The sequence below is a fragment of the Ascaphus truei genome, chromosome 2, assembly GCF_040206685.1.
Source record: "Ascaphus truei isolate aAscTru1 chromosome 2, aAscTru1.hap1, whole genome shotgun sequence".
NCBI lineage: Eukaryota > Metazoa > Chordata > Amphibia > Anura > Ascaphidae > Ascaphus > Ascaphus truei.
This window is the reverse complement of record NC_134484.1, coordinates 143,893,992-143,909,484: the sequence shown is the minus strand read 5'-3', so window position 1 is coordinate 143,909,484 and position 15,493 is coordinate 143,893,992. Positions and strand designations below refer to the sequence as shown.

General features: G+C 45.0%; 1 protein-coding gene across 2 annotated transcripts in view; it reads right to left on the bottom strand.

Annotated features, from left to right (window-relative positions):
• The window catches only part of RAB31 (RAB31, member RAS oncogene family), a 153,778-nt gene that overhangs the window by 32,149 nt on the left and 106,136 nt on the right, over positions 1–15,493 (bottom strand). For both annotated transcript variants that reach the window (XM_075585373.1, XM_075585372.1), the window contains one exon: positions 14,629–14,710. In XM_075585373.1, coding sequence (XP_075441488.1) covers positions 14,629–14,710 — 82 coding nt within the window. The remainder of the gene's footprint in view (positions 1–14,628; positions 14,711–15,493) is intronic.

Below are 15,493 nucleotides of genomic sequence, written 5' to 3'. Positions count from 1 at the left end.
GCCACAAGTTTACAGGGGAGTCGGGGCCCAGCTGGGGCCTATCAGGGTGTCTCTAGTAGGCCTAGTGCAGGGCCTACTACCACCCTGCACACAAAACCTCACCACTCTGTGTCCCAACTCCGACTAAAACGTGAGATCTGAGCGCGCCAAATGTATCCACTGTAGAGCAGGAGATCCTCGCAGCCCTATTGGCTGTTATGCGGCACTGACTGCAGCCCATGGGGCTGCTGGGGGTTGTAGTTCCCCATGCGGAGCCCATCTGTAATGGCCGCCGCTCGTGCTTGCTATTGCGTATGCGCAAGGTGCACTAAGATGACCGGCAGACTTGAGAACGCTCTGCGCATGCGCAATACATCCCGGCACATGCGCTTGCCTATTCAAGATGGCGGCACCCTCAGCGGAGCTCCGGCGACCGTATCGCCAGCCCGCCTGCCGCTGTGCACCCTCTACCTCCCCGGCATTCACCGGATGCACCCGCGCGCCCCTGTCGCCACATCTGGAGGTAAGGGGGAGCCAAGAAGGAGCCCAGATGGGGACATGGCTATATATATATGTGTGTGTGTGTGTGTGTGTGTCAAAGAAGTGTTATTTTGTGTGACCAAATGTACTGTATGCAAATAAAATCAAAAAGCCCCAATGCCACATCCAAATGACAAAATATGTAGTCAATCTGTTTGTCTTCTAATAAATAAGGGTCATTTAATTAAATCTTTGACCAAAGTGTTATAAGCCTGCAGCCACACCAAGGCATAACCTTTTTGCAGGTCCCAACAATACCTGTGAAAATTCTCATTTACCTTTGCAATGGAGGGAGAACTGTCTGCACTGCTACTTTATTGATGCAATGTTTAGTCTCATATGCTTTATTATTGCTACATATGTGTAGCAGAATACCACCCCTTTGAGTGTGTACGGAACGGAATGGTCTGGTTGTTACACGGTTTGGTTATACCTCTAGCTAATTGTATATCAAATACCAGTAGGCTGAAACCTGTCCCAAAGACAGACACATATGGTAGTGTTAATCCCCCAAATGTGACCTGGTTGGGGTTCCCTAAGTAGAGGTTGAATACCACTTTGATAATTGGGATATTGCTAGTCTTAACAACATTTCACGTAATAGGTAGCTTGCCAGTAATGGTGGGGCTGGCACCCCTCACTCTCGCCAACATGTGAAAACTCACTACATAGGGATATGTAAAAACACATAACTGGTTTAAAGAAACATTTACTATAAATAATACAAAAATCATAAATTTTTGCAAACTTTGACTGCGTCTCCGAGATATGCAAGGTGAGTTTGCAGTGTGGTTGGTACATTTTGTACCAAAAATGCCGGGAACTGGGGAGATAAATATTTATTGAGCCAAGTGACACAGAAAGGAAATCTCCTGAATCCCAATAAATAGTGAGAACGGCTACTTTAAAATGGGGAAATCAACAAAAAATCAAATTTCACAGATTGAAGCAACTTCATAGAAGCTATAGTGTGCTTTTTGTTATCTCTCTTCTGTACAGGGAGAAGTAAAACATAGATGATGGCGCACATACAGGATTAAAGCTTTCAATGTATTAACATTTCGTATCCAGCATCAGCAAAAGAAAAGACTGAAATGTGCAGCCTCCGGCACGACTTAACATTCAATCTTAATCAGAAGCAAAGCAACGAATGAAGATACCACAAATTTGCACTGAGAAATTAAATCAGGCTACATATCCAAAAATAGATACCTTATAAGGCACTTCAGAACGGCATACTCTACTGCAGTATTTTCCCAGTGACAAATCCTACAGAAATAAAGCTGTAATCGGTTTCGATCCTGACAATTGTAGGCTTTATTTTATCCAATTATGCTGGTACTAAGTAAATTGGAGTCCACATACAGATGCACTGCTGTCCATCTGATACTAAGAGAGCAAACGCAATTTAATCAAGTAATAGGCATTATTTGAGCAGGGGCTTTGTTAATAATGTACATCAATAATAGAGTTGTGTACACATGAACAAATCGATTGGACATTTGAAAAAAACAAAAAAAAAAACACTTTGGACTGTAGTGTCTGGTGTCTACACAAGTCTTCCAGTAGCACCGGCACACCAGAATCTGCTTGAACGTCTTTGCTAGTTCACCCAGCCAGACATTCCACTATACATGTGGTAGACCTCACGATGGACGTTACAAACGTGTGCAAAACATTGGGTCCTTAATGCATTGGCACATTTTTGATCTTCATGGGTCAAGGTTTGTCCGACTAGATGATATATCATATGGAGTTCTATAAACTGAGTTAGTCAGGTGTCCTGGAACAGGATTGTTTATTTCTGTGTATATTGCTACATTATAGTTACAAATAATCCTCTTTACACAGCCTTAAGCCAGTTGCCATGACAACCTCCCAATACTCATATTTGAGATTGGTTTAGTGCTTTCCCCCTGCCTTTATCTGCATATTGTTATGCCCCTTATCTTGTTCCTGTCTGACAGGAAAGTGTGCTCCTTTTCCATCAGCAGACAGTGAGTAAAGCAGGGCAATGAGAGCGGCTTTAGCAGGGGCTCGCGCATGCGGAGGCGTAGCAGTCAAAACTGTTTTCGTTTACGCGCTGAGGGGAGTGGAGGGCCGTTCGCCCAATGAGGGCAAACCAGCTTCGTGATGTCACTGTAGGGTGACCATTCATCCCGGTTTTGCCGGGACAGTCCCGGTTTGTCGTGTGCTGTACCGGGTTGCCGGACCGTCCTGGAAATGTCCCGTGTTTTTGTGTCGACGGCAGTGCGCGGGAGGGTGCGGGTATCGGTGCGCGCGGGGGGGTTTGAAGAGGATGCAGCGGCCCGGCAAGTATTTTTTCTTACTGCCAAGGGTTGGGCTTCTGCAGAAACATGCCAGGCCGCAGGGGATTGGATGGAGTGTGCCGGGGGGCGGGGCTTTAGAATGCCGGGCCGTAGGGGATTGGTCAAGGTAGGAGTTTGCCGGGGGGCGGGACTTTGGCTCTCCCCGGCTTTCCCTCCCCCGGCACTCTGGCCCTCCCTCTGGCTCCTCGGCTCTCTCCCTCACTCCCCCGGCACCCCAGCACCCCCCCTCCCTCGGCACCCCAGCTCTCCCTCACTCCCCCGGCACCCCGGCTCCCCCCTTCCTCCCCCGGCAACCCGGCTCTCTCCCTCACTCCTTCGGCTCCCCCCCTCCCCTTTCCTCCCTCCTCAGAGCCCGCACACAGCCTGCCGCCTCCGCCGAACCCGCAGCCACCGCTGCAGGTAGTAGGCATATGGGGGGGCCGGGGGGGAGAGGGAGATGCTGCAGGGGGGGGAGAGGGAGATGCTGCAGGGGGGGGAGAGGGAGATGCTGCAGGGGGGGGGAGAGGGAGATGTTGCAGGGGGGGGAGAGGGAGATGCTGCAGGGGGAGAGAGGGAGATGCTGCGGGGGGGACAGAGGGAGATGCTGCAGGGGGGGAGAGATGGAAGATGTAGGGGGGAGAGATGGAAGATGCGGGGGGAGAGATGGAAGTGGGTGGGGGAGGCTGCTTCTGCTGTAAACGTTGCTTGTGTGAGAGTGTGTGAGAGTGTGACAGTGTGTGTGTGTGAGTGTGACAGTGTGTGTGTGAGTGTGACTGTGTGATGATTCAGGGGATTCCTTCCCCTTCTTTTCCCTCTGTCCCATCTCCTGCCAATCCCTCTACCCTTTCCCACTCCTGTCCCGTTCCGTCTACCTCCCCCCCACTCCTCCTCTAGGCCCTATCGCCCTTCTGCTCCCTCCTCTCAGTCCCTGCGGGCCATCTCCCTGTCACAGCCTGTGCGCACGCATCCTCAACTTACAGAGGGCGCGCACACACGCTCCTCTTGTTTGGCCGGTCACGTTTCTGACTCCTCCTCCCTATCCCTTCAGGCCATTCCCCTGACTGCCCCTGTCTCCTCCTCTTCTCTCCCTGACCTATCTCTATTGTCTCCCACTTCTCTCTCTGCTCCTCCCCTCTCTCCTATTGGTGTGTCTCCCTATATAATCCCTGTCTGTCCTATCTATCTTCGCTCTGCATAGTTCCTGTTTCCCTGTGTGTGCTGACCTATACTGTGCTCCCTCTGTGTCCCTGCTGTATCCTGCTCCTGTGTTTATCTTGGATTTCCCTGGCTTTTGACCCCTGCTTGTTCTGGACTACTCTGCTCTCTGGTACCCCTTTGAACCTTGCTACGAACTCTACCTCGCTTACCTCTGGCATCCTTGGACCTGGCTTTGTACCCTGACGACTCTACCCTCTGAACCCCTGGACATTGGCACACGGACGCGGCCATTCTTACGCTTACACCATCTGACGTTGCAAGTATATCTAACAACTCTCTCTACAGGCCCAGCAACGCTATACCACATTCCGGGCTTGCTCCCACAGCTGTGGGTGTGTGGTGTAATACCGTTCCCACCTCAGTACTGGGGTCTTGCCAGGTCTGCGGCATACAGGCGTGACAGACTGTGTGTGTGTGTGTGTGTGTGACTGACTGAGGGTGTGAGGGTGTGCGCGAGAGTGTGACGGTGTGGCGACTGACAGTGTGAGAGAGTGAGGGAGGGGGAGAGGGAGGGGGGAGAGGGAGGGGGGAGAGGGAGGGGTGAGAGGGAGGGGGAGGGGGAGGGAGGGGTGAGAGGGAGGGGAGGGGGAGGGAGGGGAGAGGGAGGGGGAGAGGAGGAGGAGGGGGAGAGACGAGGAGGAGGGGAGAGAGAATGAGGAGGAGGAGGGGGAGAGAGAATGAGGAGAGAGAGGGGAGGAGGGAGAGATAGAGACAGAGGGGAGAGGGAGAGCGGAGGAGGGAGAGAGAGAGAGAGAGGGGGAGGGGAGAGAGAGAGGGGGGAGAGTGTGGGGGAGAGAGAGTAGGGGGAGGGAGGAGAGGGGTGGGAAGAGAGAGAGGGAGAGGGGGAGAGGGGGGGAGACGAGAGAGAAAGAAGGAGGGGAGAGGGAGGAGAGGAGAGAGAAAGAAGGAGAGGGATAGGGGGGAGAGATCGATCTGGGGGGGGGTGATGTGAGATGTAGGGGGGGGGGTGATGTGAGATGTAGGGGGGTGATGTGAGATGCAGGGGGGGGATGTTTAAACCAAAATCATTACAAAATATATACACATTGTTTATTCAAAAGTATGAGTTAATTATTATTTATTACCCCCATTGCTTTACACGTCTATTTTGTGATTTACCCCTGTCGAACATGTCATCCAGATAGGGGTTCCCCGAAATTATACAAAATACTTAAAGGGTTCCTCCAAACAAAAAAGGTTGGGAATCACTGCTCTATACACACAAACACCCACTGCAGGGCCTACCTCTGTATATAGAAACACACATTGCAGCCCCCACCTGTATACAGAAACACACACTGCAGCCAGGGTTGCCACCTTCTATTGAAGGCTAACCCGGAGATAATTTTTTTTAGATCTTTTTATTATATATTTATTTATCTTGCCTTTGGCTGTATCCTCCCCTCCAAATTCCGTCAACATGGCTGCGCGACGTCACGTAATGCACATTGCCATAACAACGAGCCGCCCTGTGACGTCACGAGGCATCAAGTTGACATGACAACGGGATGCATTATGGTGACGAGGCATCACGTGATGCCACATTGTCATGGCAACATGTCACCGCCTGACGTTAGTGTCTTGTTGTCATGGCAATGGGGGGAGGCGTGACGTGATGTACATTATACATTGTTTTATAAATAATGTTTTAAAGTGTCCCGGTTTTTCATTTTGAAAATCTGGTCACCCTATGTCACTGGCCCGCCCATTAACAGGCCTCCGCACGGGAGAAATGTCTATGGACTCAGCCTAAGACACTGCTTTCCACTGCAACCTCAGAAAGGAAATCCTTTTCACCTTCCCCTAAGAGAAGCACTCCCCATGGTAGAACACCTTCCACTCATAGGTTTTTCTCCATGACAAGAGAAATCTGCTAGCACAATCCACATACAGTATAGAACTTTTATATTTCTGTTAACTCCCCTCAATAAAGTTGAAGAAAATAGAAGGGCTTTGTGTGCTTTAAAAAGGGGGCGAGTTACGCTACATGGACTTACTCACATGTTACAAGTGAAGCTGGGTCCAGAATACCAGGGCTCTGTTAGTTGGAGGCCTGCACTTCTCGTGTTTCATCATCTAGCAGTAAAGTGTGCACAATTATATGGTATAAATATTATGTCGTTATTAGTGGCACCAAACTGGCCAATCGCATTCTGTATATCAGAATCCTCAATGAAAAAATAAAGCAACTAATTTTCAAAGAAACCAAAACTGTGACATGTTATTTTTTGAAAGGTAAATACATTTCTTTAAGTAAAGTCATTCAAATGGTTTACACATGTTTCTTTGTTCTAAAATCAGATTGTAAAAGCAGAAGTGTGCAGGAGTCTTCCCACAGCGGCTGCAAATGGTAACCCGCAGACTCCACAGATCTATCACTTTCCTTTCCTTCTTCCCTGAGCTAAGAGAAATGACTGGAAATATAGTCACTCCCCATTTATAAGCTAAATATATATCTTCCCCTCATTAACCTGCATTGCAGTGTAGGGCAGGGGTACTCAACTCCAGTCCTCGCGCCCCCCCATAGGTCAACAGGTCCAGTAAGAAATTAGAGTTATTACTCTATTAAGTCATGTGTGTCCGGTATTACCTCGCTGGACATAGTGGCCTGACCAGCTTGGGGGGCCATGGGATTTCCCCGAGCAGGAAGAAAGGAGGGCTGTTGCTAGGAGGCTGGGCAGCTTGTCCATCCTCATTGGCTGCTGCTGTGTAAGGCTGCGGCCAAGGTGAATGCAAGCACGCTGGCGCAAAAGCTCCGTGACTTCAGGAGCTCACGTTGGTGGGGCGATTCGTAGCCTGCTAGTTGTGCGCGTAGGGGGGCATGGCAGTGGGGCGTGCCCGTGACGTCAGGTGAGTGGTTCACCCCCATTGGCTGAACCGCGCACGTGACCAGGGTAAGCGCGGAAAAATCAAATTTGCTCGTCTCGGCAAGCAGAAAGCTCACGGGCACGTGCACGCACTATGGACAATCATTTTGTGATTCATGGTTTCGATCGTGTTGTGCATGAGCACGCACGCTGGCCGCGGCCTAATGCAGCCAATCAGGAGGAGGTGTCGGGAGCCTGAGGGTGAGGAGGAAACAGCATGGAACGGAGAGTGGAGAGGGAGGTGTGTGTGTCTCGACCGCGTCGCACCTTTTCGCCATTGTGTCCAGTACTTTTCGAAAAGCCACCTGGCAACCCTACCCCTGCGATCACCATGGCTAGTGGTACTTTGGCCACATTTATATTTGTATTCTATGCACTCAGGCACAAAACATTATACCTCTTGTTTTTCTACTTTCGTTTTAACTTTCCATGGTAAGAATTGTAACGTATCTTCAAATGTTCAAGAGGCAATGTATGAAGAAAACAAAGCACACCAAAACGGATCAGCCACGAGTAACTCCCATAAAAAATGTAATTTATTTTAGCTCACATGGACAAATGTGACAAAAGTAAAAACACCTACGCGTTTCGTGCCTTGATAAAGCGCAGGTTGCGTGAAACGCATAGGTGTTCTTACTTTTGGCCCATTTGTCCATGTAAGCTAAAATAAAAAATTTTATGGGAGTTACCCGTGGTTGATCCGTTTTTTTGCTGCATCAGCAGTGCTTTGTTTTCTTTATACATTGCCTCTGGACTATTGCAACAAGAGATTGCACGCCCCATGGAATTGCCACGACTGGAGAGGGGTCTTCAAATCAGCTAACAGGCAGTAGCCATTATTATTGTTACCTCCCCTCACATAGTTCTCCTATATACTGGCTGAAGGGAGTTTATATTATATATTATATATTGCGCTACAGGCTGTGGTGGGTACCACTAGGCGCTTTGCCCTCCCAGGCTTAGTATTATTACTTCTATTGAATTGGAGACAATATCCACAGAAGGCATTCCGGACATTAAAGAGTTAATAACAAATTGAAAAAGGACTTTTCTGTAGCATAAACTGTGACTGAGCACCATATCACTTGGGATTGGACTATATCTTCAAATGTAAAAACTATAACAGTAAACGTCCCAGAATATACCTTGAAATTTGCTTCCAAAGGGCGTCACAGTGCCTGACAAAGCCCAAAAAATGATAAGAGAAAAATGATATCTTCCAATGTAATGATTGGAATGCAAATATATAAAATCATAACTAAAATGATCATAAGTCAGGAATGAAAACATTATGCATGATATTGTTATGCAGGCAAGACAAAAAATGCTTTGGTTCCAAATGAATTTTTTGGTGGTTGCCTTCAATATAATTAAATAGAAGTAATTAAAACGACAGATTCTATTCCCTTTTATGCAAAGCAATGAAGGGTTTAATTAAACAAAATATAAAAATCACAATTTGCATGCAACAATGGACAAATGTATAAATGAAGAGCCACGTGTGTAACTCCAGACAACATTCTAGAATGTACAGCACACACTGCTTTCATGTGAGACTCATACTGTACCTAAGGAAAAGATACTTGACAGATAATAAGTTACAGTCACCATGCCACATGAATAAAGCAATGCTTAGAACAGGGGTGCTCAACTCCCGTCCTCAAGCACCCCAACAGGTCAGGTTTTCACGATATCCCAGCTTAAGCACAGGTGGCTCAAGCAGGGACTGATTGAGCGACCTGGGCTGAAGCTGGGACCGATTGAGTCACCTGTGCTGAAGCAGGGAAAAACTGACCTGTTGGGGGGGGCTTGAGGACTGGAGTTGAGCACCCTTGGCTTAGAAAATTCAGAGCAAGGGACATTTTTAAGAGGCCATTCAGATATTTATATAAAAGGTATGTCCTTATTTATGTTCTACAGCACAGGCAGTGACATGACCCCACAAATGTACAAAGGTTTACCATTAGTATACATATTGGTAGCGAATAAATTCCCTATTCCTAGATTATTTTATACTAATATTTCTAGAAAATCAAAAAGTAGGAAAGGAATAAATGCAGCCGTGTAATTGGAGAGCGGAGTTAAACGGAGACTAAAATAGTCTAGGGCAGTGTTTTTCAACTGGGGTCGGGTTTCCGATGACATCCCTAAAGGGTCCCCTACAATTTTCAAGTCATTTGAAAAGTGTTCCAAATGCAGAAGAATTTACAGTGCATCTGATTTCAGACGCGTTATTAGAGAGGATTGGGGTTCTTTACAATGCATCTGATCTCAGACACACTATTCGAGAGGGTTGGGGTTCCTTAAAATGGATCTGATCTCAGACGCGCCGTTTGAGAGGGTTGGGGATCCTTAAAATGCATCTGATCGCAGATGCGCTATTAGAGAGGGTTGGGGTTCCTTACAATGCACCTGATCTCAGACGCTCTATTAGAGAGGGTTGGGGTTCCGCAGAATTCCATAACATAATTATAGGGTTCCTTAACAAAAAAGGTTGGAAACCACTGGGCTAGGTGAAATTTCAGGATCAAAGTTTTGATAATGCAAAAATTCCACACTTCGGGTGTTTGTAAAATTCCTATGTGCTGTGTACCGCACACTGTACTGTAATTGTGAAGCGCTTTGAGTCCCGTTGGGAGAAAAAGACTAAATGAAACTAAAGTAATTATTAATAATAATAAAGTATCGAAGAAGAGCTTTCCATCAATGCTTATACCACGACTGGGTAGCAAAAAGGTTGTAGAAGATAGAGAGCAACGACAAAATGATATTTGGGAAGTATACATATAAAGGATGGCTAGATCAGGTAACTTAAAATAAACAAATCAAAACCATTGTGGCTAAATAAACAGTGACAGGGACATTGTTTCAGAATAATAAGGAAATGTAACAAAAGTTGCTAAATGGCAATCAGATTAGCAAAAATTCTAAATGAAAAGAGGACTTCAAAAAAAGGTAAGAACAATCCTAAAAGGCTCTTCAAGTACATTAATAGCATATAGAATATTCAACCCTTTCAGTGTGAACAGGGCTAGCACATATTTGTGAGAAAGAGAAAAGAAAAGGTATGAAACAAACGATTTACCTCTGTATAAAGCCAGCCGCTTGCAAACATATTACACAAGCTTAATATTAACTAACATTTAGCTAAAATAGGAAGATGTGCAAAGGCAAAATCAATGCAGATAAGGTGCTCAGCTCACTGATACTGATATTTAATATTCATGGACTCCATATCCACAGGCTCAGTACCACAAGATTGGCGTAAAAGCCGACGTGGTACCCTTATTTAGAAAGGTAGCTACAGTATATTATAGCCAGTCAATCACACACCTAGAAGCCTGACATCAATAGCTGGGAAGGTACTTCAAGTTTATTAATGGACAATATTCTGGAACACCTTTTGGATAATAAACTTATTATTAACAGGCAACATGGATTCATGGGCGATAGGCCATGACAAATTCATCTCATTAGTTTATTTGAGGCAGTAAGTAGGAATATAGATCAAGACAATGCAGCATTCAGATTGGACTAGAGTTGTAACTAGTATTTGCTAAGGACACTAAATTATGTAAATTGTAAAATTAGAGCAGGATTTCTCTGCCTAAGGTCTTGGATAAACTAACTGAATGGGACAAAATCCAGTCAATCCTCTAGGAGTGCTTGTAAACCGAACGCTTAACTCAATGTTGAGCAATAGCTGAAAAGGCTACCAGGATCCATAAAACAAGATATAAATGGAAGAGAACAGAGTCTAATTTCCCCTCTGTATAATATAAATCCTTAGTAAGGGGACACTTTGACTATGGAGTACAATTTGGGCACCTCACCATAAAAGACATTATGGAACTGGAAAAAGTGCAGAGAAGAGCCACCAAATTAATAAATGGGATGGAAGGTCTGATTTATGAGAGGCTAGCTAAATAAGGATTGTTTACATTAGACAAGAGGTGTCTCGGAGGTCTTCTCATGACTATTTGCAAATATATTGAAGGTTAGTACAAGGAACTTCAAGGGAACTTTTCATCCCAAGAACAGTGCAAAAGATATGAGGTCATCAATTTGAGATAAGAGGAAGGAAGATTTCACCAGCAGCAATGGAAAGGGTTCTTTACAATAACGGCATTGAAAATTTGGCATTTGCTACCCATGGAGATTGAGATGAAAAATACAGTAGATATCTTTAAAGTAGCAGGCAAAGAGACATAATTTTTTGTTTTTTTACATTTTTTTATAGGTTTGAAGCACGGGGTCTACATTAATTTCAGCTCTGGGGACCCCTTGCTTTTCCAAGATACTTACCTCGGAAGGGGGTGCCAGTAGCAGCTTCGGCTGGGCTAGTTGGGGATATCGGAATAGTAGCTTAAATGTCCCGCATCACATGGGCCAATAGGAAGCGGGAACGTCATCTCTTCTGTCTTCCTATTGGCCAGCGTGACCAGGAGCGTTAAACTGCAGAGAGATACTGGCACCCCTACAGAGCTAAGTATCTCGGGAAGCAGGAGGTCCCCTGGAGCTGAAATAAATGCAGTTGAGCTCTGGAGACACCCTGCTTCAAACCTATTAAAAAAATATATAAATGTGCTTGGACTGCTCGTTTAAGAAAAGTTTAGACATCATTTACAAAGGAAAGGTATACAGGGATATGCTGAATAAGTTAAAATAACCGGAATATCCTTGATTCACTGAGAAATCTGAGCCCATTCTGGAGTCAGGAAGTACTTCCTATGACATAATTGGCACATCTCTCACTGGGGCTTTTTTGTTTCTTTTAAACCTTTTTCACTCGTCTTTTCCTACTGTACCTATGGAACTCTCTTACACTCAATATTTGTCAAGCATTCTTTCCATTTTTAAATCCCACCTGAAAATACACCTATTAAAAGTAGCATCCTATTGAATTGCCTAAATTATTAACTCCGGATGTACTTGACCTCCCTGACTTGCACTTTTAATATACACACTTTTATTTTTGCTGTGTCTGAAAGTCTCCCAATATACAAGATCCGCAAAGCTCAGTTTTTACTTAACAAGGCGTTAACTTAAGTTAAGGCTTCGTTAAGTGCCAACGGGTATCTTCAAAGCACACTAGCGCAGTGTTAGGTGCTGTTTTCAGCTGTAACGGGCCCTTGTGTTAGCTATAATGGACGCTAGTGCTAATATTATGCAAAGGGGTGTTTTCTGTAACAACGCCTATCTACAGAGCTCCGTTATAGTTGACGCTGGGATTTAATGACACGTTACTTAGGTATGACCTAAAGGTGGCATTACTGCCAATCAATTAGATTGTGAGCACTTCGGGGCAGGGACTCCTTTTCTTAAATGTTACTATTATGTCTGAAGCGCTTCTTCCCATTATGTGTTAGTTGTATTATTTATATGATTATGTCACGTGTATTACTGCTGTGAAGCGCTATGTACATTAACGGCGCTATATAAATAAAGAAATACATAAATACAAACATCATTAACAATGCGTTAGTTGGGACATACCTAAGGCGGCATTAGCTCCCTCCAGACCCTGAAATATTGGTTTTGGAGGGGGAGGGATGGGGGAGACGAGAGTGAGTGTAAGAGACATAGGGGCCTATTCTAGAAGCTTAGATAAAATTGCTGCTATCTTGAACGGTTTGACATTTGTGTTGTCACAGTGTTCAGAAAGAATCAGAAACCAATTCCACAAGTTTCAAACCGTGAGGTAGGAAAATGCCAATACCGTACGGGACAGCAGCGATGGTATCTCAGCCTCTCTCACAGTTCTCCCCGTGCGATCTGGCCGCAGTCTGTAAGAGCTGCACATGCACAGAGAGAGACGCATCTCCCTGAGAGCTCACACAGGCAATCACACTGTTTTTATTTATATTTTAATAACAGTGTACTGTAGCAGTAGGTCTCCGGAGCAGAACCGCATTCATTTCAGGTTCGGGGACAATTGACACCACGTTGTCATGGCGACGCATCGCCTGAGAGCAGGTAAGAGAAGTTACAGAGGCCTCACGCCTCCCCCGGCCTTTAATTTAAATGCCTTGGGGAAGAGCGCGGGGCCTCTAACTGCCGCGTCCCTTCTAGAAATTCCTGCGCCCCCCAGTTTGCACACCCCTGACCTAATTGACGTCATGTTAAATCCCTGTGTTAACTATAACTGAGTTCTGTGCATAGGCGTTGTTAGAGGGCACAACTCTTTTGCATCATCATTAGCACTAACGGGTGTTATAGCTAACGCAATGCCATTTCTGCCCGATAACCACACAACACTACAACAGTGAGCTTTGAAGAGACCTGTTAGCACTTAACGAGGCAGTCACTTAGGATCTGGGCCTGTGGGTCTGGATCTGCTTGTATGTTATTTGCCAGAATGGTGTAGCGGCATTCTACCACCAGGTGGCACTGTGCTAGCATTAAAGGGCCAAATCTAATCCCAAGTAAATTTAGTTCCCATAAATGAATTTTTAATACCATAAATTCTTTATTTTTTAAAGCAGACATGGGTAAATTGGAAATGAGTGCAGAGGTATAACCAGGGAGACAGATTTGGGGGAAATGAACATTGGCTTTTATTTAGCCCGTATATTCCCAAAACAACACAGTTTTAAGGCAGCATTTAGAGAAGGCTCTTTCCCTCAGTCTGGGTTGGTGTCCGTGGGGAGCACCTTCTGACGGGTTCCAGGGTCCGCTGTGTCCTGGAATAGAGGGGCTTGTTCCCTGGGATCCCTCTCTGACAGCATACACTTCCTTAGTGCTAGAGAGATCACCCGCAGATTAAGCAGGAGGCTTTTATATCTTACTGATGAGCCAGGTGGAGACTGGCTAATTGTCTGTAGCTTCAATTAACCAGCTCCCTGCTGGACTCACCAGTCAGGTCCAGATTATTTTGAGCCCTTTTAGACAGGGTTTAATGCCCTGTCACACCCCTCTAAAATACTTTTTGGCACAGAGAGGTAGAATCCATGACAAGATTACAAAGAGCTGCACTGGGTCTTGAATAAGCTTCTTCAACACTCCCATATTTAAGTGCCCTTAACATTTGGCTAATTCTTCTCCCATTATTAAACCCCAGCAGGAGAAAATCATATTCTTCTGTAGACACTGGTTGAGAGCTGATAGTACCAGGTGTATGGAATACCAATAACTATTTAGTACTACTAATTTTATTATTTACAAGCTCGAAGTTCCTATTTTTTTTTAAGACAAAAAGGTTATATGGAAAAGTCTCATAGTATGAAAATTGTATTAAACTTTCTAAAATGAGCTTCAAAGCTCTTTCGTTTAAATTGGGCACTACTTTTTTAACGCACTTCCACCACTGTCTATACATAGTGATCTCGTACACAATCTTTAAAAAAAAATTTGAAGAAAAGATTAGGGATGTCTTCCAAGAATCACTCATTCTGATCCATTAAAAAGTATCATATAGATAGCCCAATAAATAGATGGATCTATATAGTAGGTGTCCTCCCTTGCTTGACTTATTTTCTCTTGGTACAAACCTGAACTGGGGCCCCATGGAACAAGACAGATCAGCTACTATAGAACCGTTGTTATGATGGGCAGTATCCCCATTATTAATTGGATGCTGGGGCCAGTTACCCAAGACCCTGCAGGTCTTTGGCAGCAGAAGTAAAAACGCCAGTGCTGTTTTAATTCAGGTTAAAATTAAAATTAAATACATGACATGCACTACAGCAGGTAAGATACAATTATCTTATACTTACACGCTCCTGGCCAGCAGTATCCCAGATCAGAAACTTATGCAGCTCATTCCCACAAGGGACAGTTTTAGTCATAAAGGATGCCCTGAAGAAACAAAGCAAATATACAATTTAATCCCAAATCCCATATATACTGTAGTGATTGCAAGAGGAACAATCTCTGCAAACTTTTAATATGCCCATTCTACTCCAACCATTTCAATGCTGTACTTTTTGGGAAAGATGATATGTATAATTTTACTTATATATAGCGCCACATTTTACACAGCGCTTTACAAAATTAGAATACAAGGTAAATACAGTTCAAACAATGTGGATAAGTGTGACAGGTAAACAACAGCATAAGGCAAAGGGAGGCCCTGACCCCAAAAACTTACAATCTAGTATGTTGGCAAGTACATACTGTACTGTAGCGCTACATGTTTTTCCACTGGAATTTAAACTTCTAGTTCATTTTGTTCAATAAATTAATTATCTGTAAGGACAGGAGTTAGCATGAGTGTTATCACTTGCAGGCCCATCCCTAGGCACACCATGGGTTATAGGGCAGCAGGTCTCAGGGGCGTCAAGAAGGAGAGTACAGCAGCACTGCTGCTTTCCTTTTTATTTTTTATATATATTTGGGATTAAAGCAGGGGGTCTTCGGAGCTTAACTGCATTAATTCCTCTCTGGAGACCCCCTGCTTCCTGAGATACGTACCTCCTTAGGGGGTGCCGGTATTTCCTCCTCAGGTTTAAAGTCCCCCGGTGTAATGGGCCAATAGACAGACGCCTATGATGTCACAGCTTCCTATTGGCCCATATGATGGGACAGCTAAACCTGAGCAGGAAATACCAGCACCCCCTAAAGAGGTAGTATCTCAGGAAG